General features: G+C 38.5%; 1 protein-coding gene across 3 annotated transcripts in view; it reads right to left on the bottom strand.

Moving 5' to 3' along the window:
* The window catches only part of AKAP6 (A-kinase anchoring protein 6), a 267040-nt gene that overhangs the window by 85104 nt on the left and 158444 nt on the right, over window positions 1–23492 (bottom strand). For all 3 annotated transcript variants that reach the window (XM_087723435.1, XM_087723439.1, XM_087723448.1), the window contains 2 exons: window positions 15489–15637; window positions 4531–4651 (listed from right to left, as the gene is read on the bottom strand). In XM_087723435.1, the coding sequence (XP_087579561.1) occupies window positions 4531–4651; window positions 15489–15637 (270 nt within the window). The remainder of the gene's footprint in view (window positions 1–4530; window positions 4652–15488; window positions 15638–23492) is intronic.

Below are 23492 nucleotides of genomic sequence, written 5' to 3'. Positions count from 1 at the left end.
ACCATGCAACAATCCAACTTCAAAAGGAAAAATAATGATTTAGAGCATTTGCAGTGCAGAAATAGCACCTGCTGGCCCTTCCTTAAAGCAAATACATCTTTTTTAAAGAGTTACTAACAGATGCTATATGAGTACCTGCATGCTCTAAATTACCTTTTGTCTTCTAATTATGATCGTTGTGTAGTCCAACTGTTTATAGTACTTTGCAGTGCAATTCAAACTTATTCCTGAAGTAAAGACTGTTATGACTAAAACTGCATGCAGCATTTCTCTGCTATCACTGAATATTCATATCAGCTTCCTTCCAGATGTAACATCATATTCCCAAATCAAATCTTACATTGCTATTTTTAACCCAAAATAATCTAATCACTCAATATCTGATTATTTTAAGTGTTTGCTGGTATTTGAATATTCTTTAAGTATCTCTGGCATATTTTCTATGAATCTGAGATGGATTTCATTTCATGTACATTTGATGTCTCCATTTTACAGTCAAAGAGTACCCTTTTAAAATTTTCTAGAGTTATTTTACAGACATAGTACAGTATTTGTTTTAAAAAAGAACTTCAGCTTCATTATATTTGAGCAATTTGTTTTAATCATTTATCATATACAGTACCTAAATGTCAATATTACAGAGACACAAGAATATTAAGTAATGATCCAAAAAGAATTTGTGGATCAAAAGGAATTGAATAGAAACTGGCCTGTTCTAACACAAGTAATAACAATAGCACTTAGACTTATATACCGCTTCATAGTGCTTTACAACCCTCTCTAAGCGGTTTACAGAGTCAGAATATTGCCCCCAACAATCTGGGTCCTCATTTTACCAACCTCTGAAGGTTGGAAGGTAGAGTCAATCTTGAACCGCTCAGAAACAAACTCCTGGAGTGAGCAGTGAGTTAGCTTGTAATACTGTATTCTAACCACTGTGACACCACAGCTCTTAAGTAATGTATGTGTGTGCCTTTAAGTCAGAATTGTCAGGGCAATTCCAAGATGGCCTATGAAAGGAACATTATGGTTGGTGTCCCCACCCCACCAGCTTTTTTTGTTCCTTCAAGTCAGTATTAGTTATCTGTAGTTATCTTGGCAAGATTTTCAGAAGTAGTTTGGCATTGGCTTCTTCCTAGGGCTGAGAGAGCCCAAGATCACTGAGCTGGCTTTATCCCCATGGCAATACTAGAATTCCTGGTTTCTCTCCTCTACCACTATACCAAACTGACTCTCCATTACAAGTGATGCTATCCACAATTAGTTTTTGAACATTTAGAAATCATTCATGGAGCTAAACTTCATCTTGGGAGTTCTAAATAAGGACTCCCAATGTTGGTAGTATGTGGGTATACTACATCATTTGATTCTATTTCACCTTGATCCTTAGAATATTTTCTTAATATATGAAACTTGAGAAGTACAATCATCAGTATTAAAAAGTACAAAACGTAAGTCTATTGTGAACATGTATATAGGAGTATCTATAGAAATTCTTATATAGTTTATATTCTTAATGTATTATTTTAGGTATACATTCAATTGAACTAAGATGGCTGAAACTCTTTGGGTTATGGTATATGAATACTGTTTCCTAGTGCTTTCTTTCTCAGCCAATTATGCTCCTGGGCAAGAGGGGCATTGTGTCATTTGCACAATGACATCATGATGTGCACAATGTCATTTTGACATCAAAGTGGCTTTTACCATGCATTTGCCCAGAGAGATGTCATACAACAGCATTCACTTCACATATCAAACAACTATAGATAGTGCTGGCGATTAATGTACTCTACTATTGTGATATTGTATCTCAAAAAAGCTAAGAAAATTAAGATGTCACGTTCCGGCGTTCACGTTGCATACAAACAGAGATTCAGTTTGTTTGGTGAAAAACTTTTATCTCTATCTAAGAAACTACGTGATAACCAGCACTAAATGACAATGATACAAAGGTAATCAAATCCAAATCATTTCTAACCAAGTTCTAACACCATCCCCTCTCTCTCTCTATATATATGGGTGTATACACACACACACACACACACACACACACACACACACCATTACCCCACCAGCTCCACCCACAACTCCACCCAGAAGACACCCACCCACCATCACCAATCACCATGACCACACCCTCAGCCACACTCCCACTCAGTGTCACCATAGCCTCTTTCCTGGTTAGCCACATCCAAGCAAAAGAGTTAAATCAGAGTAGGCAGTTGCACCCGAGTACAAGAGCCACCTGCAGCCACAGGCTCAATCGACATCAGAGAGGCAACATCAACGTGGCAGCGTTAGTGGCATGTAAGCATGGCCGAGCGGAGATGGTGATGGACAGGTTCCCCCTGGATGGCAGCCTGAGCCTTTTACACTCAAAAAAGCTTGAAGAAACTTTTAAAAATAACCAGAAATATAATTGGAAAAAAATGTTTTCTTCTATTCAATTTTGTCCAACCTTCTGGACAATTTCCTGTAACTTTCTTGGCAAGGTTTTTGAGAAATGATTTGCCATTGCCTCCTTCTTAAGGCTGAAAGAAAGCAACCAGCCCTGTAATGGCGAAACTGTGGAATGTGTGGCAGAGATGGCATGCAGAGCTCCATGGCATCACCCCAGCTCATCCAGCTGTTCGTCGGGTTTCCAATGTGTGCATGCGTACCGTTCAACTGTTTGTCAGGGTTTCCAACACATGCTTGCATGCTGACCAGCTGGTCATAGGGTTTCCAAGGCGCACATGTGTGCTGGCCAGTTGGACATCGAGTTTCTGCTGCTCTGGCGTACGCATGCATACATGCGCACATGCATCTTCCATTTGGGCATTCTGTGCCTAAAAGGTTCACCATCACTGAGTTGGCCTATGGTCACCTAGATGTCTTTGCGCCTAAAGCAGGACTAGAACTCATGATCTCCCTGTTTTCAGCATGATGCCTTAAACATTGTACCAAACTGGCTACATCTGGTATAAAAATTGGTTAAATTATAAGCACTTTCATTTTAAAAAGGCAAATATTAAAAAATACTCAGCATTTTTTATATACTTATAAGCAGCTCTAAAAAAAACCAGTACACTAGATTACCTATTTATTTATTTAAATATATACAATTTTCTTCCATTCAAACATTTTGTGCAAATTATTTCAACATAACCATATAGAAAAAATGCAAAAATAATTAAACCATACTTGATAAATAAAAAAAGCAATGCCTTGTTTTAACCTTGAATCTGTAATTTCTTCTGGAAGAAATTTTAAAAGCAAATCAGTGGTTGTTATGCTACATTGTTGTTGATTTGGTGGCTAGCTGCTGCTGCTGTTGTTATTATTATTATTGTTGTTTCATAGTCTGCTCTTTGAGATATGCCATATGCTCAATGCAAATCAAAGATGACAATTGTCAAAATTAGTGTAATAAAAGTTGCCTAAATGAGAACAATTTACAACTTTCTGCTAGTTCCATATGAAGCCTTCTCTGGTGACAAAATCTACATTTCTGACTTTCTGCTTCCATTTCACATTGAACAAGTGGTAGATTCTGGATCCCATTGCAGCCGGCACAGTGTAATGGGGCCTGGCATCCACCACATGAACTCGCACAGCACTCATGCACACACGCACAGCACGTGCACATGTCCTTACTTCCTGCAACTCTCTGTGATGCCTCCGCGACGCTCCAGCTGCTCGGCGGAGCATTGCGCAGGCACCGTATGCTCCATGCATGTGCATGGAAGCACTGAAGAGCTCAAATACAGGTAAGGAGGGCGGGTGCCTGCTGGGAGCACTGGAATGGAATGGTACCCGGTGCTTCCGGCAGGCACCGGTACGCCCATATCGGGGTGTAACATCAGCAATCCACCACAGGATTGAACAATCTAAAATGAAAGTTAAAGTAAATGGAAGGAAGGAAGGAAGGAAGGAAGGAAGGAAGGAAGGAAGGAAGGAAGGAAGGAAGGATAGTTCCTTCCTGTGCAGTAGCAATGGTAAGGAAAGGATTGTTTTCCCTGTCTTTCTCTCTGCATTAAATAAAAAGCTTCATAATCAATGCACACATTTATAGATTGTGTTTTTCATTCATAACAATTGTGCATTCTTAAAAAGAGCGCTTCTGCTTTCAAAATAACTAATATAAGAATTGTATATCCTGACACAATAGATTCACTAAAAAGAATGAAAGTCTGAAAATACTTCCTATCAAAGCACATTTTCTAAATGCTACAATCATTTTTTTCTTCATGTTGTTTCAGTCTATTTAAGAATGCAGTTTCATCCATTTCAATTCATCCAATGACAAATATTCCTCCTATAGGATTGTACCAAATGGAATGTGATGTAGGGAACTTTCTTACAATTATGATGTTGGCGCAGGCTTGTCAGCACAGAGGGAATGGAAACGAGGTTGGGGACAGGGGAGGGAATTCTAATAGACACCATGATATATACAATGAACACAGAGCTATCCTGTGAGAGAAAGACATGTCAAACTCATCAGATCTTCTATAGCTAGGTAAAGGCAGCAACAAAAGATTTAACCTTGTAAAGATGCAGCTGCTGCTCCTCTGACATCATCAGGTCATGGCTGTCGATCACTATGGATTCCATGTCAATCAGCCAATCCCAGAGCTCCTGGTATTCTGAATCAAAGTCCAAAAGGCTGCATATAAAGAAAAAAACACATTATGCATAATAGATTAGCACTGTTCAAATCTTATATTAGAATAAGGCTTTCCATAAATGCATGTTCTCTTTTGCAGAAAGATTCTTTACTTTAACAGGAGGGATGAAAATGCAACACAAATATAAGCCATGACCTGTGTCTCAGCAAATTATGCTAGGTTCTGTCAACAAAAGCAGACAGATTTCATTCGCTTCAAAAAAATGGGAATTATAAATACAGCGTCTTCACGGTTTTTAAAGTGCCGACATATTCAGCAAACTTCTCTGTGTGATAATCATGATGAGCAGTTATTTGCACCAGAACTATATTCAGACAAAAATGACTCAATCCATTTAGCCATCTTTTTGCTGTCCATCTGTCTATCTCTGCAAGTATATTTTCATGCATGAATAGCTAGCATTTCAACACAACACTTTAAGATAGGCTTGACTGAAGATGGTAAGCCAGTGAGAACCAAGGCCAGATACAGTATTAGACAGGTGTTCCCTACAGACATGTTAGAAACAAAGGTAAGGACAGGAAGTCAAAACAATGAATCCTTGAATAGCCAGCAATCATTAAAATTCAAAGAAGGATCACAACGGTTTCCAACAAAATAAATCATTAGAATAAGGAGCTTAAAAGGATTAACAATATTCTCTATTGAAAGCCTAGTGAATAAGTAAAACATCACAATACAAAAAAGGGGGGAGTAAAGGGAAGGGAAGGGAAGGGAAGGGAAGGGAAGGGAAGGGAAGGGAAGGAGGAGGAGGAGGAGGAGGAGGAGGAGGAGGAGGAGGAGGAGGAGGAGGAGGAGGAGGAGGAGGAGGAGGAGGAGACGACGGACAAGGACAAGAAAGAGGATCAGTATATAGAATATGTGAATTTTTAAAGGCCAGCTGAAGGTTCCTGAGAAAAGATGTAGCTGCTTTTAAAAGTTTTGGACAAATGGTATATTCATGCTCCAACATATTCTAAAGCATCTTAGGGAAATAAATCCAAAGTACTGTACAACTCTACCATAAATACTGTTTGTATACTGTATAAAAATTCATTCACTTGCTATATTTGAATTTCATGTGTAATGTCTACTATATTGTTTGTAGGCCAGAAGAGAACGAATCCAATCTGTAAATGGTGCAGCAAGAAGATCCTGAACATAAGTATTTGGCATGTATGGACTTTGAATTAAATTAAGCAAAAACCAAAATCAGCAGCGACAAAACACTACACTTTGATTACACTTTAAAATTATATTTTTAATAACAGGGTAATTATTATCTGTCTGCTCCTACCACATGAAACTTTATTTTTGAACTTCCAGATAATATACAGGCAACCCTATCAATGTATTTCCCCTTATGTGGGAATGTATCAGACTGTATTTCTCTCTGCTTCCATCATGGTGCGACAAACTTTCTCAAGCAGGTTATGACAGCAAAACTCCTTTCAACTCCATAGTACTGGACACTGTCCATGCTTCACACCTGCCATGGCAATAAATCTTGACTGTCCAGACACTTTCACCACATACTCAAGAGCAGAATCTTACAGAAACAGCATGGGTAGATTAGGTATTTTGTTGTAAACAAGAACTCTCATATATACAATATGGGTAGATTTTGTTGTAAACAAGATATCTCATACATATGTTCTGTTCCTGTCTACGGCGTGAAAGTGTATGAACAGCTAAGATTTATTGCCCTGGCAGGTGTGAAATCTAATACAGCACAAACACACACACGCATATGCATATGTGCGCGCGCGTGCACACACACACACACACACACACACAATTTGTAAACTGAAGAACAGAGAAATCAAGATAGATGCAAATACAGTTCCAGATATATAGCACCCGGAGTTTGTTTGTTTGTTTAAAAGACTTGTATGTACATTTTATGTACCATGGCCCGGATTGCTCATAACCCAAAACAAACATGCGCAGCACCTCAAATATAACACGCTCCCATATTCAACTCTACTGTGCTCAAGCCTATTTAAATCCTAGAAGCTCTCCATCCTTTTCAAGCTACTGTCACAAAAATTGGCTATTTGTTTTTTAGATATTGAACACCACTGGATGTATCTGTGATTTTTGTCCCACAATCCTTAATGTAGAAATGACATATTAAAATCTGGGCCTTAGAGAATGTTGCATATAAAAATGTACTTATTAGGGATAAAATGTACAAAGTGCCTACACAGAAAAAGAGTCATTAAATGTAGATACAATGATTATTATGTATTAAAATATCAACAGGCTTATGAAGTTATACAGAGGGTTGTATATATGTGAAACTGATACAGGCTGAATATAAACTGATTTGGCCTTCATATCTCAAACTTTTATCTGATTAGAGTGTTGTGGGAAAGTGCCCATCATCTTTTTATATTTGCTGAAATTAACTTTGGTTCATGACAAATATCTGGCATGCTGAGTTTCTGTTCCACCAATATCATGAATTCAAAGAAGATATTGTGTGCATTTTATCACAAACATCAGCTCTTGGTGAGAATTAGATCTAGGATAATTACCCATTCCATTTTTGGGTTGATGAAATTATTGGCAAAATAAACCAAGCATGTATTAAATCTTCCATTCTTAGAGTCTGATATCACAGTTCTTGAAATTTTCCCATTACTATTATGTAAGCCAGCTCTGAAAACTTAATAATATGATATTAGAAAACAACACACAAGATTTCTGCAAAACATTGCCACAATGTAACTTCAATATGGCTTTAAATGTTATTGGATGGGTGATGATTCTCAGGGTAATCGTTTTATCTTATAAAGCTGTAAAGTATGATCCTTATTTTATTTGATATGTAGATTAAATGTAAATATTTAAAGCAAGTGGCATATTTCTTTCTTGAATTTATTATTCCTTAAATTCAATGAAACCATTATTTTTATTTATTGAGGACATGGGACTTACTTTTTAAAAATAATTTTATGGAGCCACAATAGCATAAAGTTTGAAACGTATGGTTTCAGTCATGTTCCTGTACTCAATACTTGGTGTCATTGTCATCTGATACTTTATTATACGCTGCAAAATATTTAATTTTATGCCTATTTTTTAAGTATTGAAGATTATCCTTATCACACTTACCACACTATTAGTTCTTGTAATAGAAAACCAATTCTGAAAACCGTAATCAAGGAAACATAGGAGTGGTGCAGTAATGGTATTTTATTTTCTTCACTACTGGTTCGGTAGCGGGAGCGTGTGTGTCTGGGCATGTGCAGTTCTTGATGACATCTGGGGGGTGGAGCCTCACACCACCGCCACTATCAGTTCGCCCGAACCAGTGTGAAATGGCAGCATACTACCTCTGCAATGTGCAAGGCCAAGAGTGTGTGCAACAGCACAACAGCCCACATCCATAATGAAATGCACACATGACAACACCCCGTGCCCTGCACATGCACATGCAACACCCCCACACTCCCCCCACACATGGACATGGTACGCCCTGCCCCATTTTGCTCCAGCAGACTTCCCCCCGTACTCCGCCACTCTGCACATGTGTGCATGACCCCACCCACTGCACATGCATGCGCATCTCCTGCAAGTGCCCCCCCCCCGAATGTGTGGCAGAGACCTGAAAATCAGCTGCCTGTTAGAGGGTGTGCATGCATGCATGGTGGAGCTGAGCTGGGGTGATGACTTGCATGCCTGCAGATAGAGCTCTGCGTGTCACCTGTGGCACATGTGCCATAGGTTTGCCATCACGGGTCTAAACTAAAATTAGTTTAGTTTAAAATTATCGTGCCTGTTGCAGCCCTCACTCTCCCTGAAAAAAATGTAACATGTCACTCCTAGGCTCCAAAAGTGTCCTATCTCTGTGCTAATGTCTTCAATCCTGATGATACATTGCCAATTCGTATAAATATGAATGCAAAACCCACAAGCTTCTATATTTCAACTCCCAGAACCCACTACTTGGAGCAGAGTTCAGCAATGTATGGAATACCATCTTTGATGTAGACAATGCTGAGCAGGGCAGATTGGATTTTCTGATTCCATACAGGTCAGCTTCCCTATGTTGTTACAATAACTGCAACATGAGCAGCCTAGTATGCTATAGAATATGAATAAAAGTTTGTTTAATTTCTCTGTCTATATTGCAAAATCAAGTCGTAAGGAATATATTTTAACTTCACGGATATGTAATTATGAAAGCAGTGTTGCACACCTAATCCTTTGAATGCAAACATATTTTTAAGGTGTGGGCATTAATTTGTAATATAAAATGAAAATGCATGAGTCTTTCTCATGAGAAAATAATATTGTGACTACCACTTAATAAACAAAACATGGAATTACGTTTACCAGTCAATTGTTCAAATTTAATATTTTATCTAATTCTGATATTTGGGAGTTTTTTTCCAAAACCTTTTTCTTCTGACAAGACAAGCCACTCTATCTCTCAATACTATTCATACATTGGCTACTAGTTTCTATTAGCTATTATGAGAATCAACTCTCACAATATCTCTTCCTCCAGGTTCCCCCCTGCAAGTTCTGATTCTCCTACCTCATTCCTGCAAAAGGCTGGAAAGAGTCTTCCCTCCCCTTCTTTTCTGGCACTACATGTATGACTGGGGAGATATTCCAGTGGGCAGGACGCATGAAAGATGTAGGGTGCTTTTTCCATCCCACAAGGTGACATTTAATTGAGGGGACCTGGAGCACACTCACTCTACCTGAATGTACAGAGAATGCAAAAATTATTGGAGACCGGCAGTCATCATCAGTCTCATTGAAGGGCTTGAGATACATTCAGTTGTACCTAATTGGTAGCTTGAACAGCAGTGATGACAGATGCATATGGCAAGAAGGCCTCGTGACTGCTCACATTACTGTGTTTTGGACCAGGTAGTAGCTGCCTTAAATAAAATATACAAGGCAAAACATGTTTTCTCGAAGCTTGCAAAATCAGAAGCATCAATTTGAACAGCAAAGGGGCAAGATGGTTCTATGTTCAAACAGAACATGAGGCTTGAGAAGTCATTCTTAGCATTCTCCCAGGGAACAAGGCCAATTAATTAGCAACACAGAACCTCGGTTCAAACGTACATGCACATCACTCATTAGAGTCTGCTCATCTGGGTTTTTTTTAATAAACCACTCATACTTAAATCTCAGCTCTCTGCTATTGGATTTTCATTACATGACTATGCATGATTAAACTTCAGAGTCTGAGAATCTATCAGTGGGTGCAGGCAAGGAATCCTGGGGAGATTGCTACCCTGTTTCAGTTAGAATGGCTTCATTGGAATCACCTACACCAACATTATTGCCCCGAGATAGCTCATCCACCACTTCCTTCATATCTAAAGACAAGCCCAGCAGGGGCATGATAACCAAGCCATCTGCCTTTATATGCTGCTGGCATAGACATTCATTTAATAATAATTATTATCATCCATTTCAATAATTGCTTACAAAAATATTCTGAGAATTGCTTGGATAAATGCTAATGAAAGAAGCTTCATGGAGGTATTAATTTTCCAGATGTATACAAATAAACATTAATGAATTGTAAATTTTGCCTGGAAGTCAGTTTCATGTAGTGGTTAAGGCACCAAGCTTTACTGTGAGACTATAAGCTCCAGGCCCATCATAGGCATGAAGCCACCTGTGTGATCTCTCAGATCCAGAATGAAAAAGCTCTCACCCCCCCCACCACCTCTGAATTTCTTGCATCACCCCATCACATTTCCCCCACATATTTCTCATACTATGCAATTCTACCTAAAACTGCTTTGAATATATTAAAATATACTTTTCAAATTCCAAAGTATTCAAGCACAGAATGAGTTTATAGGATCAAATCCTAAAATCAGACTCAAGTTCATATTGATAGGCTGTAGCTGTTCATCATAGTAGCACATGGATGAACAGAAATTATCACTGGACTAATTTCCATCGATTTCCTAATCAGTATTTCTGGCAGAGTGCAGACTCTACAAACTGGTAGGATCAGCTGCAACAAATTCATTTATGTCCTTGGTAGTAGAGTATTATCAACTAATATGACTCTTCTATTTTCCTTCTTGCATCCTTTCTAATCTTTAGGAATTCAACTTCTTGGCTCTGTTGTTCAGAATTAGAATTCACAATTTCCTTGTTTCTGGCCTGATGTTTTAACTACTAAACCAAACTGACTACCATAATAGTCAGTTTGTAGTCAGTAATTAATATTCTTTTTATCTATTTACAGCTATATCCTCTTTTAGTTTTCTTTTGATTTGATTGTGTTCTCCTGCTTTCTGAGTGGACTAACAAATTACCACTTTGATAAATAATGCTTAAAATTTTTTGAAGATGCACCTTCGCATCGCTCTGATCGTATCAGTGACGTGCAGTCAGGGGAGGCAGAGAAGGCAGGGCCTCACCACTGTCATCATGAAAAGAAAAAAACATTAAAAGGAAGGCTGAGGTAGTTGCTGCCAGAGTCACAGTGGATGACTCTGCTTAGTGCTTAAATGTTTAAAAAAGCCTCTTAAAAAGTGCCCTCTATAGGAGGAGGCGGGAGAACCACGTGCCTCATTTAGTCTATCTTTATGATCACTTGAGCAGAGTTAAGCAAGGGTTAAAAGTCGAAAAATTCCTTATGTAGATGAGGCACTTGGTTCTCTCGCCTCCTCCTGTAGAGGGCACTTTTTTTAGAGGCTTTTTTAAACAGTTAAGCAGAGTCATCCATTGGGGACTCTGGCAGCAGCTAATTGAGCCTGACCTTAGCAGCTCTTGCCTTTTTCCTTTTATATTTTTACATTTTCATCATGGCAGAGAAGAGCAGAGTTGAAATCCTCTGTGAAACAGCTGGAAAAGGTATGTGGGTCGGAGGGAGGGGGAGGAATTCAAAATTAATGTAATTTGTAAGTAATTTATTATTATAAGTAATGTGTGTGTATGTGTGTGTGTGTGTTTTAACTGCCTCTGCTGGCGTGCAGGCTGGCACTTTTTTTATGTTGGACATAGCGGCAGGGTTTTGGACATAGCAGCAAGCCAGGGCTTTTGGACATAGTGGCAGGATGGCTTTTGCCTCTAGCGCCGGGGCAGCAGGGCGGCTTTGGTTCCATCCAGCATTGATACTTTGAAGCTTTCCATAGGTCCTCTCTGCTTTTAAAGTCTTCCGTTGGTCTAAGGAAGTTTTTCCTCTATGGCGGACACAGCACAGGGGCGTCCAAAAGCCTCTATGGCGGACATAGCGCTGGAGTGGCCAAAAGCCTCTTTCTTGACAGCAGGCAAAAGCTTTCATTTTGCCTCACCAGCCATAAACCTCACCGCACATCACTGGATTGTATGTATTTGGTTACTGACTTTAAAAAATAATCACCAAAAATCATTTGGCAATATGATCTTATATTTCTTTGGAACTGTACATTATTGTACCATATGGCTTTTATTAGCTATGTACAGACAAATAATGAAACATGCATTACCTCTCAAACCCTGCCTAGGGTTTTGTTTTGTTGTTCATTTGGGTTTTATTTTTTTGCAGTTATAACATGAAATCAGTGCAAGAATTATAATGATGCCTTGGTGCACCATGTTGAACTGCCATCATTAGCAATAGTTTGAATAAAAATACTCCTAGAGCAGTCCATGAATGGAGTTCCATGGTGAAATCTAATTTAATCTATTTTAATCTAATCTATGTTCTTTTGTGCCATCATCCAAGATTGAGAGGACTCTGACCTCAGAATGAAATCTGATTTTTCACCTCTTTGTTGATTTCCAGAACTGGATAGTTCTAAGTATATAAAACCCTAGTTTAAACACAATAGCACCCACAGAGAGACCCAGCACATAATTCAAGGTAAGCAATGTTATGCAAACAGTAAAAAAGAGTAAGAAATAGTAAATCATATTAAAGGCACAAGCTAAGAAAAAGAAAAGTAAATCTGAATTTAGTTCATGACAGCAGCATTTACTGTATCTCTCCATATGTTTCTATCCTTGCAAAACATTCCTGCTTCTACCACATCAATATACCTCTTCATACCTATGTTTTGTTTCTTTATGCTTCTCATTCAGCACTTATTCATTCTTGATCTCTTCTTTTACCAGTCATGCATCTTAAGCAACCCATTCCCATTACATCTAATTTACCTTTATGGTTCTACTAATATATCTCCCTCTCACTTTTATACACCCAAATGGGCAGAAACAAGTTCTAGTACATAGCCATTTTAGCTTTTGGTCACAAATATTAATTCCTCACAACAGACTACATTTTTTTTGCACATTATCTTTCTACTGGCATTTATACACTTCAAATTTCTCCATCTTTCCCCCCAGTCTTAGTGAACATTTTATCAAGATTCATAAATTCATCTATTGGCTCTAATTTCTTACCGCGCAATCATTCATTCTATTTTATTTGGTATTTATTTGATACACAAATGTTCAGATTCATGATCTTTATTGCATCTAATATTTACTGCAAATTAATTTGATCTTAGCCGGTAACAGATCATCTGCATATAAAAATGTAGACGTATTACTACATATGTAACATATTGCTCTTATTACAAATATTCCTTATACATTTATCAATAAATACATTAAAAACCAAGGATATATTGTTTTATTGTCTGCTTTTACTTGTTGAATCATTCAGCAAACTTTCCATTTATTCTCATGCCAGCTTTATTCTCATCATATATCAATCTTAATGCATCAGCAATCTCTCTTTGATTTCAGATATGTGCAAAACAACCTATTATTCAAGCCCACTTACTTTATCATAAATTTGTCTAAATCAGCATAGATTAAATTTTCTTTCTCTTATTCACTCATTTTATTATGACTTGAAGAGGAAAAATCTTGTTTGTACAGTCCTGTTTATATACTGTTTACTGTACCTTCCAAAGTTGGCTCTTTGCTACCTACTCTATACTTTCAAACTACTGAAGCATGTTGAACGAACTAATCTCCCTAAGGAATTTTACATTCATTCTTGCTACTTTTTCCTTTGTATAGGGAAACAATAATAGCATTTTTCAAACTTTGGGTTTGTTGGGTTTTTCAAGTTGCACAGCCATTCAATGCAAATTTACCTTTATGCACATCAAACAACTATAAGTAACAAGTATATGCATACTCTGATAATAAAAGTATCATTCTATAATAATATTAGCAATACTTGCTGCTGCAAGATGATTGCACAGACTATAAACAATGGCATGACAAAGTAGCAACAATGGTCTGTTGGAGTAACTGCAAGAAATATTATTTGCTTGCAAACAAAAGAACTGGTGGGACTACAAAATAGAAAAAATAATAGAAAATGAAGAAGTGAAAGGTGTCTGGGCCTCTAGAATTTAAACAGACAAGCAGCTGCCACATAACATTTCAGATTTAATAATAGTCAATAAGAAAGATAAAAAAAATCTGGATAGCAGGCGTGACAGTACCTGGAGATAGCGGAATAGAAGAGAAAGAACTGGAGAAAATCACAAAATAAAAAGATCGGCAAATTGAACAATTATTGAACAATTATTGCAAAAGAAAGCAAAGACAGTGTCAATGGTAAGAGGGGCCATAAGTGCAATCCCAAACGTTGACAATAACTCAGTTGCAAAAGACAGTTTTATTTGGAATAGCTTGCATCTGCGACAATAGATGTCCATGCTGGAAGTAAATAACTTTATTACATGGATAGTTTTAACCATAAGTTACCCATGCTGGATTACTTCCAGCATGGATATTATAAATTATTATTTTTTTGGTTTGGTGCCTTTAAAACGTGCAAGTGTGGTTGCAAGTGACAAAAAGGAGCAAATGACTTCTAGCTACACTAAGAGTACCAATATATTGAAGTAATATCATATACACACATTCCCATATGTATACATTCATACACATACATTTGAAAGAGGATGGGGGCAACAACTGTTAAAAGTCTGGTCACTGTTCAATATTGTACTGTAATTTAGATGAAAAGAATCTCAACAGGCCTACAATAAATGAACTGCACATGGGAGAAATTAAGGCTGTCCTGTGACACAAATATATATATTTTCTATTTTCCATTACATTATATCTATCTTATTTGGAAGCATCACAGATGAATTTAAAAGCTACATTTTGCTACATATTTTAGGAGTTCCTGATTATGAAGTGACTTCTATTTTGTCTATAATTAATCCCATTTTGCTTCAAAGCTATTGGCCCAGAGGTCACCAGCACTGCATTGCAACTAGAAGCCGTGATTATTACAATTAATTACTAGATTATATCAGGTAATCTTTGACATGCCAGAATTGTCAATTTTGCGGAGACATCAGATTGACCATTGTTTGGGGCGAGGGGGGGGGGAGTTTGTGAAAGACAGATATTTAGGTTGATGCTGGGCAAAATGCTGGGTTTTATTTAATTTTGTACAAATGAGGCAGAACACAGTAAAAGCATAAAAATAATGGACCAATACCAATCAATGCATTCCAGGATGAAACCTTTAAACAAACTTGGTCAGCTGTAGTTAGTTTGCTGTTCAGTGATCAAGTAATTTTGGGAAATGAATTGCAGCAGACTGATATTCTACAGGAGAAAGAGGGAGAAGGGTGGGAGGGATGGAGAGAGAGAGAGAGAAAGAGAGAGAGGGAGAGAGAGAGAGAGAGAGAGAGAGAGAGAGAGAGAGAGAGAGAGAGAGAGAGAGAGAGAGAGAGAGAATATGATGGGTTTCCTGTCTTTTGGCTTAGTAAGAAAAATCTTTCTGGCTAACATAGAAGTGAGGAAGAGAAGATCATGTTTTTAAAAAAGAAGATACAGATCACTGAGAATAAAACAACAAAAAGAATAGTTCCCTACCCATTACTTCCCACTGTGTGAACTTTTGACATATCCGCAAATTCTTCCTTTCGATTGCTGCCGCTGTTGTACTGCTCACTGTATAGCTTTAAGGACATCTGCTCAACAGCATCTCTTTGTGCTTCCAGAAAGCATAGCTGAACCTCTGCCTAGAAAAAGGAAACAATAAGGAATGAAGCCTTGTTTTAATTCATAACAAATGCTTATTTAAAGTTGCCATTTTTAGACTAAATGAATAACTCAGCCAGAATTCATTTACAATGATATTAAGCATTACTGTAATAATTGTTGTATTGATTTTTAATGATGCTGTCTTTATAGAAGTATTAGAGTGGTGGGGGGAGATTATGAACCATGCCTCCTCTCATTAATCATTTAGAGAAAATTTTCTTTCTTGATTAACTGTCTTAGCTATGTTCATTTACTACAAATCAATGTTTTTCCTAGGACCAGTGATATTATCAAGCATCTTTGCTTGATCAAATCATGGGAAAAAGAGAAATAATTTGAAAATCTGAAGAGTTTTACAAAACAGCAAGCATGAAAGGATTTTGCTATATACCTTGTCCATGCAACAAGTTAAGAACGTACAGCTATTTGGTGATATTGCAGTTTTGTCCTTTCTGTGTCAGTTCTAACAAGTAAATAAACAAATTAGGGCCTTCTTATCAACAAAAAACACCTTCCACCTGAACTCAACAATCCTGTATGTAAGTAAAGTAAGTGAAATCTTTATTACGGTCAAAGACCAGCAATATACATTTGTTTTTACACTATATTAAAAAATACTAATATTAAAATATAATTAAAAAGTATTGACATTGAAAGTGGATAATAACATAATGGTCCAAAGATTGTTAAAGGTATGTCCAGATAATTGGTACAAGATGGTACTATACTTCTGTAGCCAATTTTTTTTCTTATGGACATTGCAGCAGCACAGAACTTTGCCACTGCATACGTGGTAACCGGGTTAATGTCCTGGAGGAGAAAGCCTAGATAAAAATTGTCTGCCCTCCCTGGCAATCTCTCTAATAAGGGAAGAATATATGCAGACCTACAAGCTCTGTATAGCTCACAGTGTAATAGTACATGTGAATTATCTTCCACTTCTCCTTTACCACATATACAAATGCGTTCGGCTATAGGTGTTCTCTTATACCTGCCCTGGAGGAGTGCTGAAGGAAGAATGTTAAATCTGGCTCTGAAGAAAGCTATTCTTTGTTTTGGAGATATCAGGTCATTTAGATATCTTGCCGATTCCCACACACCCTGTTTGATTCTGTCCCTACTGTGGAGAGGCAACCTATTTAGTTCTTCTTGGAACTCCATGTCCCTCATTCTATTGATTATTACTTGCTTTGCTTGCTCAAAGCCTAGGGACATTAGGTGAGAATAATGGTGAGAGCCCAAAGCCTAGGGACGTAAGGTAAGAATAATGGTGAGAGCCCATAAGAGCCCAGCTTGTGATCAATTGCTTGTTTCCAGGGGGAAGGGAAATTGTCAGTCAACACTAGTGGGGACAGTCCCTCTGGAAAGAAATGCATTTTAAGCCAATAAATGATCATCATCTTCCAGGCTCTTACTTGAATTTGAGGCATGCCTGTCTCAATTCTTAACTGGGCATTTGGAGTTCCATTGGGGGCAGCTAAGATGGTTCGCAGGAATTTTGTTTGAATGGTTTCTAACAAATCTCTCTTTGCAAGGATTCCTGTTTGTGCCCCATAAAGAATTTGTGCCAATGTTTTGGCCTCAAAAAGTTTTAAGGCAGCAGGTACTAACTGACCTCCACCTGTACAAAAGAAATGTTTGATTGCATTTGAGGACCTAATGGCTACTTGCAATGTGTGATCCAGGTGTGCCTTCCATGTCCCTAGCGAGTGGAAAACCACACCAAGGTATCTAAATGTTCTATCCTGAATGTATTTGTGCCCACTTACTGAATGCTGACCCTGTTTTCTCAGCCTTTGTCTAAATTCATGGGCTCCACAGCTTTTTTGCATGGTGGAAGTTTTGATGCCAACTGAATATATAATGGGAATTGTTTGGATCTGGCTTAGCACTGGTGAGTGAATCCAACTTTTGTGATTTATTGATCGTGGTATATTCTTCACCAGGATTTTTCAACTAATATCAGAAGGAATTCTCTAGAAACTTGTGAAACAATCCTCTCAGCTGAAGTGAACATGGAAGCTCATTGAAAACAATATCTGAATATATTTTATTTATTTATTTATTTGTATCCCTCTTTTATTATTTTGACAAGTAACTCGAGGTAGCAAACATATCCAAAACACTTCCTCTTCCTATTTTCCCCACAAAAACAATTGTGTAAGATGGGTTGGGCTGCAAGAGAATGACTGGCCCACAGTCACCCAGGCAGGCTTTCATTGATTAGGTGGGATTTGAATGCATAGTTTCCCACTCTCTAGTCCGGTACCTTAACCCGTAGATCAAACCTCCCTCCCTTCCTCTATACACATGAAGGTAAAGGAAAAGGTTCCCCTCCAGTGGTGGGTTTCAAAATTTTTTAGAACCTCTTCTGTAGATGTGGTCTGCTTTGTGGGAGTGGCTTACCGGCCATGTGACCGGGTGGGCATGACCAACTTGTAAAATGTGGTAAAACTCACTTAACAACGCTCTTGCTTAGCAATCAAAATGTTGGCTCAGAAACTCTGGCATTTGAAGCACGCAAGCCTTAAAGCTGTCAAGTTACAAGACCCTTGCACCCCTAACTGTTTAGAAAAAGGGGTGTTCAAACTTGACAGCTTTAAGACTTGCGGACTTCAACTCCCAGAATTCCTCCTCTCACTCTTCATCTTGATGATGTGCGGACAGGCGGGGGGAGGGAGCTGGAACCTGTTCTAAATGGCACTGTAGATTTGTGGAACCTCTTCTATAGAAGAGGTTAGAACTGGCAGGAACCCACCCCTGTTCCCCTCACACATATGTGCTAGTCATTCCCAACTCTAGGGGGCTATGCTTATCTCCGTTTCAAAGCCAAAGAGCCAGCACTGTCTGAAGACGTCTCTATGGTCATGTGGCTAGCATGACTAAATGCCGAAGGCACACGGAATGCTGTTACCATCCTACCAAAGGTAGCTCCTATTTTTATACTTGCATTTTTACATGGTTTCGAACTGCTAGGTTGGCAGAAGCTGGGACAAGAAATGGGAGCTCACTCCATTCCATGACACTAGGGATTCAAACTGCTGAACTGCCGATCTTTCTGATCGACAAGCTCAGCATCTTAGCCACTAAGCCACTACATCCCTCTACACAAATTATTGACTATCAATTTGGGAACACATGTTTATGTGCCTATGTGAAACAATCTCTTCCTAACCCTAATGGCTTTAGGAAATTTTTCTGGTGATGCTAAGAAAGTTATGTTTATCCTGAAGCAATATATGTAGTTTATCATTATAACATTTTGTTAACAGCTATGTCATTTTCATTACAGTCATGTAAATGCCAGCACATGGATTATAGAATTATTTGTGTTGAATTTCCAAGAATTATTCATTTATCCATGGGATCATGTTCTACTTAGTAGCTTCATATGCCAATCTTGCATCTCTATTGTTTGTTTTATTAATAAGGTAAATACAACAGCAGAGAGGTCTCATTGGATCAATCAGCTTTCTAAAGACTACTCAGAAACCTCAACTTTAAATACAATGAAATACATTTATCTGGATATTTTCTTTTAGACAATCTCCTGATCAAATGAATATAGAATTCTCTTTGGCTTTAGAATGTAGCTACATTATGTATTGCAGCTGTGCTGAGGAGTTGGATTCTGGAGCTCAGCACAGGAGATGATATGGAGATACATTTGGCCGTTTGCCGTGTTTATCCCTGGGTAGCTGGAAAAGTACAGAGGCAAGGTTGAGTTCAAGAGCACTTGGGGGCCAATATGGCATTGTTTTCATACAACATGCTCCACTAAAATCCTAACGTGCTGATTATAATTACAATGAGCTTCATAAAGAAGCATCAATTTGCAACTTAAGTTGGTCTACCCATATAAAGTACCTATTTCCTAAGAAGGAAGGATTCTATATATAGTTCAGAAATTTTATACAATTGGGAGCCTCACTTGCTACAAAAAACATTAGAGGGGATAGGATTTCTGTTGTTGTTTGACTCGGGACGAAGAGAATAGATGGGGCAATACAATACAATACAATAGCAGAGTTGGGAGGGACCTTGGAGGTCTTCTAGTCCAACCCGCTACTTAGGCAGGAACCCCTATACCATTTCAGACAAATGGCTATCCAACATCTTCTTAAAGACTTCCAGTGTTGGGGCATTCACAACTTCTGGAGGCAAATTGTTCCACTGATTAATTGTTCTAACTGGCAGGAAATTTCTCCTCAGTTCTAAATTGCTTCTCTCCTTGATTAGTTTCCACCTATTGCTTCTTGCTCTAACCTCAGGTGCCTTGGAAAATAGTTTGACTCCCTCTTCTTTGTGGCAACCCCTGAGATATTGGAACACTGCTATCATGTCTCCCCTAGTCCTTCTTTTCATTAAACTAGACATACCCAGTTCCTACTACCGTTCTTCATATGTTTTAGTCTCCAATCCCCTAATCAACTTTGTTGCTCTTCTCTGCACTCTTTCTAGAGTCTCCACAGCTTTTCTACATCGTGGCGACCAAAACCGAATGCAGTATTCCAAGTGTGGCCTTACCAAGGTATTATAAAGTGGTATTAACACTTAACGTGATCTTGATTTTATCTCTCTGTTTATGCAGCCTAGAACTGTGTTGGCTTTTTTGGCAGCTACTGCACACTGCTCACTCATATTTAAGTGGTTGTCCACTAGGACTCCAAGATCCCTTTCACAGTTACTACTATTGAGCAAGGTACCACCTATATACTGTACCTGTGCATTTCATTTTTCTTGCCTAAATGTAGAACCTTACTCTTTTTACCATTGAATTTCATTTTATTAGCTAGTGCCCAATGTTCAAGTTTATCAAGATCTGTATCTTAAGCCTATCTTCTGGAGTGTTGGCTATTCCTGCCAGCTTGGTGTCATCTGCAAATTTGATGAGTTCCCCATTTATTACCTCATCCAGATCATTAATGAAGATGTTGAAGAGTACTAGGCCTAAAACAGAGCCTTGGGGTATTCCACTGCATACTTCTACTTTATCTAGTAGTAGGCTATGGTACCTACTACCATCTCAAATGCCTTACTGAAGTCCAAGTAAACTATATCAACAGCATTTCTCTGGTCCACTAATTTTGTCACTTTGTCGAAGAATGCAATAAGATTAGTCTGACATGATTTGTTTTTGACAAACCCATGTTGCTTTTGGCTATTACTTTGTTTGCAGGGCAGGGCCTGTCAGAGGTGGTATTTACCAGTTCTCTGAACTACTCAAAATTTGCGCTACTGGTTCTCCAGAACTGGTCAGAACATGCTGAATACCTCTGGGTGTGGTCCTTATTAACCCTGGTGATGTCCGACCTGTAATGGCTTTCTAGAATTTATGTCTCTCCATATTTTAATGAGAGAGACACTCTTTGTCCGACTCCTCTGATTTGACCTGTCCAGAATCTCTGGCATAGCTCTCCTCTTCCCCAGAGCCCATTACCCCACAATCACGTCAAGATGGTACGTCACTCAGAGTTGTTGCTGCTGCTCTTATTATTATTAACATTATGTATATGATAAGGATTGCTGTACATATGTAAACCTATGCACACAATCCACATAATTATATTCAAAATGTCTGTGGGGGTCTGGCAGTGTCTTAACAATTGCAATTCAGCAATCCATGCAATTGCCTCTGATGTTCTATTCCTAAGAAAGCCAATAACAGAACCTGGATTCTTCTTCACTCAAGGCAAATAATATACTTTCAGTCTGCAGCCCTCTCCTCCACCACCTCTTCCCCACTATGTATTTTGTGGAAAGAAGTCTTTCTGTACTTTTAACAAACTTTGGGTTTGTTTTGCCTCTGGCAGTAAGCAATTTGTGCAAAAAGACTATTTCATACAAAATCACATCCAAATATAAAGGGACATGACATCAGTTCAATTTGTTAGAATTTTTGTGCAGATTTTCTAAGGCAGGGGTGTCAAACTGGCAGATGGCGGGTTTTATGCATCACACACAGGACATGCCCACCCCAGTTCCGTGAAGGGGAAAATTTTGTGATACATCACATGCAGAGGTGGGTTCCTACCGGTTCAGCCGAACTGGTAGTGGTTTGGCAGCCTGGGTCACTGAAACCAGCAGCAACCCAGGCCTTCCACGCCCCTGAACCAGTTCTCCTACGGGGTTGCCATCTTGATTTCTGGTTCTGCCCATGCACAGAAGAATTGTAATTGCATAAATTTAATTTTTTTCTTGTTTTAATGTTTTGTGCATGCACAGACCTATTTTTGTGCAAATACATATGCACGCATGAGCGAAGTTAGCGTGCACACACAAAATTTTTGTGTGCACCGAACTGGCAGTAATGCTGGGAGCAATCCAACCACTGGTCACATGACCACAACGTGACACTATGAGTTTGCTGCCCATGTTCTAGGAAATCAGAGAATGCATGTCTTGGGCTACCTTGCACAATATGTTTAATAGTTTGCATATCATCACCACGATCAAACAAGGGAAATCTTTCCATCCCCACTGATACAGGGCAGGTAGTCTATGGCAAGTATCTATTTGATGTACAGAGAAATGCTGTGATAGTTTGTTAAAAGTACAGAAAGACTTCTTTCCACAAAATACATAGTGGGGAAGAGGTGGTGGAGGAGAGGGCTGCAGACTGAAAGTATATTATTTGCCTTGAGTGAAGAAGAATCCAGGTTCTGTTACTGGTTTTCTTAGGAATAGATGGCGAAGAAGTCTTAGCCAGTTGCTGCCAGTCACTGCAGAGCAGGGTCTTCAGGCTTTCTAGCTGAAGGCTTGTGGGTACGTTTGGAATTTTGACATGTTGAGGGTTTGACAATTTGTGCTGTCACAAAATGGGTGTGTGGGCTGGATTTTTGAAGTACAAAATAGCTGTCAAAGGCATCTACCGGATAGACATAAAGCACTGGTAGAGCTATCAGCTCTAACGCCCACTCTTGAAAGACACAGTCAACTCCGAAGCTCCTGTTTTACATTTTTCTAGGCAGCCAAATACTGAACACATTCAAACAAAGCATTGGCTATAGCTAGTCCTCAGATTTATTTTTTCCTGAAGAAACTTCTGGAGCTTGTGACTCACAGATGTCAGTAGGCCTTTTTTGTGTTATTCAAAATTGCCTGTTGTTGTTGTTGTTGTTTTCAGGAGAACTTTCCAATAAAACATCCACAATAGTAGTTATGTACCCTGCAAAAAAACCTACCAAGAATGATATCTGGTTTTTCATAAATTATCAGTTCTGTCCAAGGTCATTTCAGGGGAAATCTGTTCTGGTTTCTTTCCCAGTTTTGAAGTATGATTTAAGTAGATGGGATTTTATCCTCCCACTATCCTGGAAACAACTCACAGGGCTGGACTGTATTTACACAAGTTGCAACAACATTAGACAGTTAGGAAAGAAAGAGCAGAGTTTTGAAAAATGTACTATTTAAAACCAATGTTTTAAAGCAGAGGTCTTTAAACTTGGCAACTTTAAGACTTGTGGACTTCAACTCTTGGGAGAATTCTGGGAGTTGAAGTCCACAAATCTTAAAGTTGCCAAGTTTGGGGATTCCTGTTTTAAAGTATGTTGAAATTTATAGCCAAGATCACCCTAGGATGCCACCTTTCACTATAGTAGTTTCTTCTAAAGGAAGACACAGATAGTCACTAGGAATTACAATACTCATTCCAGAATACAGTGCAGCTCATGGTCAGGGTTCAAGCATTAAGTTACGAGATTTCACTCACTGGTCTTTTCCATAAAATCAATGAGCTATTAAATCAATTTTACCAAGCACCAAAAGGCAAGACAAGAAACAATGCTAAAAATTACCAAGAAGAGAAGCAACCTAGATTGAAGGAGAAATTTC

This window comes from Thamnophis sirtalis, unplaced genomic scaffold, assembly GCF_051295495.1.
Source record: "Thamnophis sirtalis isolate CommonGarterSnake01/CBP01778 unplaced genomic scaffold, rThaSir2_p1.2 scaffold_1, whole genome shotgun sequence".
Taxonomy (NCBI): Eukaryota; Metazoa; Chordata; class Lepidosauria; order Squamata; family Natricidae; genus Thamnophis; species Thamnophis sirtalis.
This window is presented reverse-complemented; position numbering and strand designations above follow the sequence as displayed.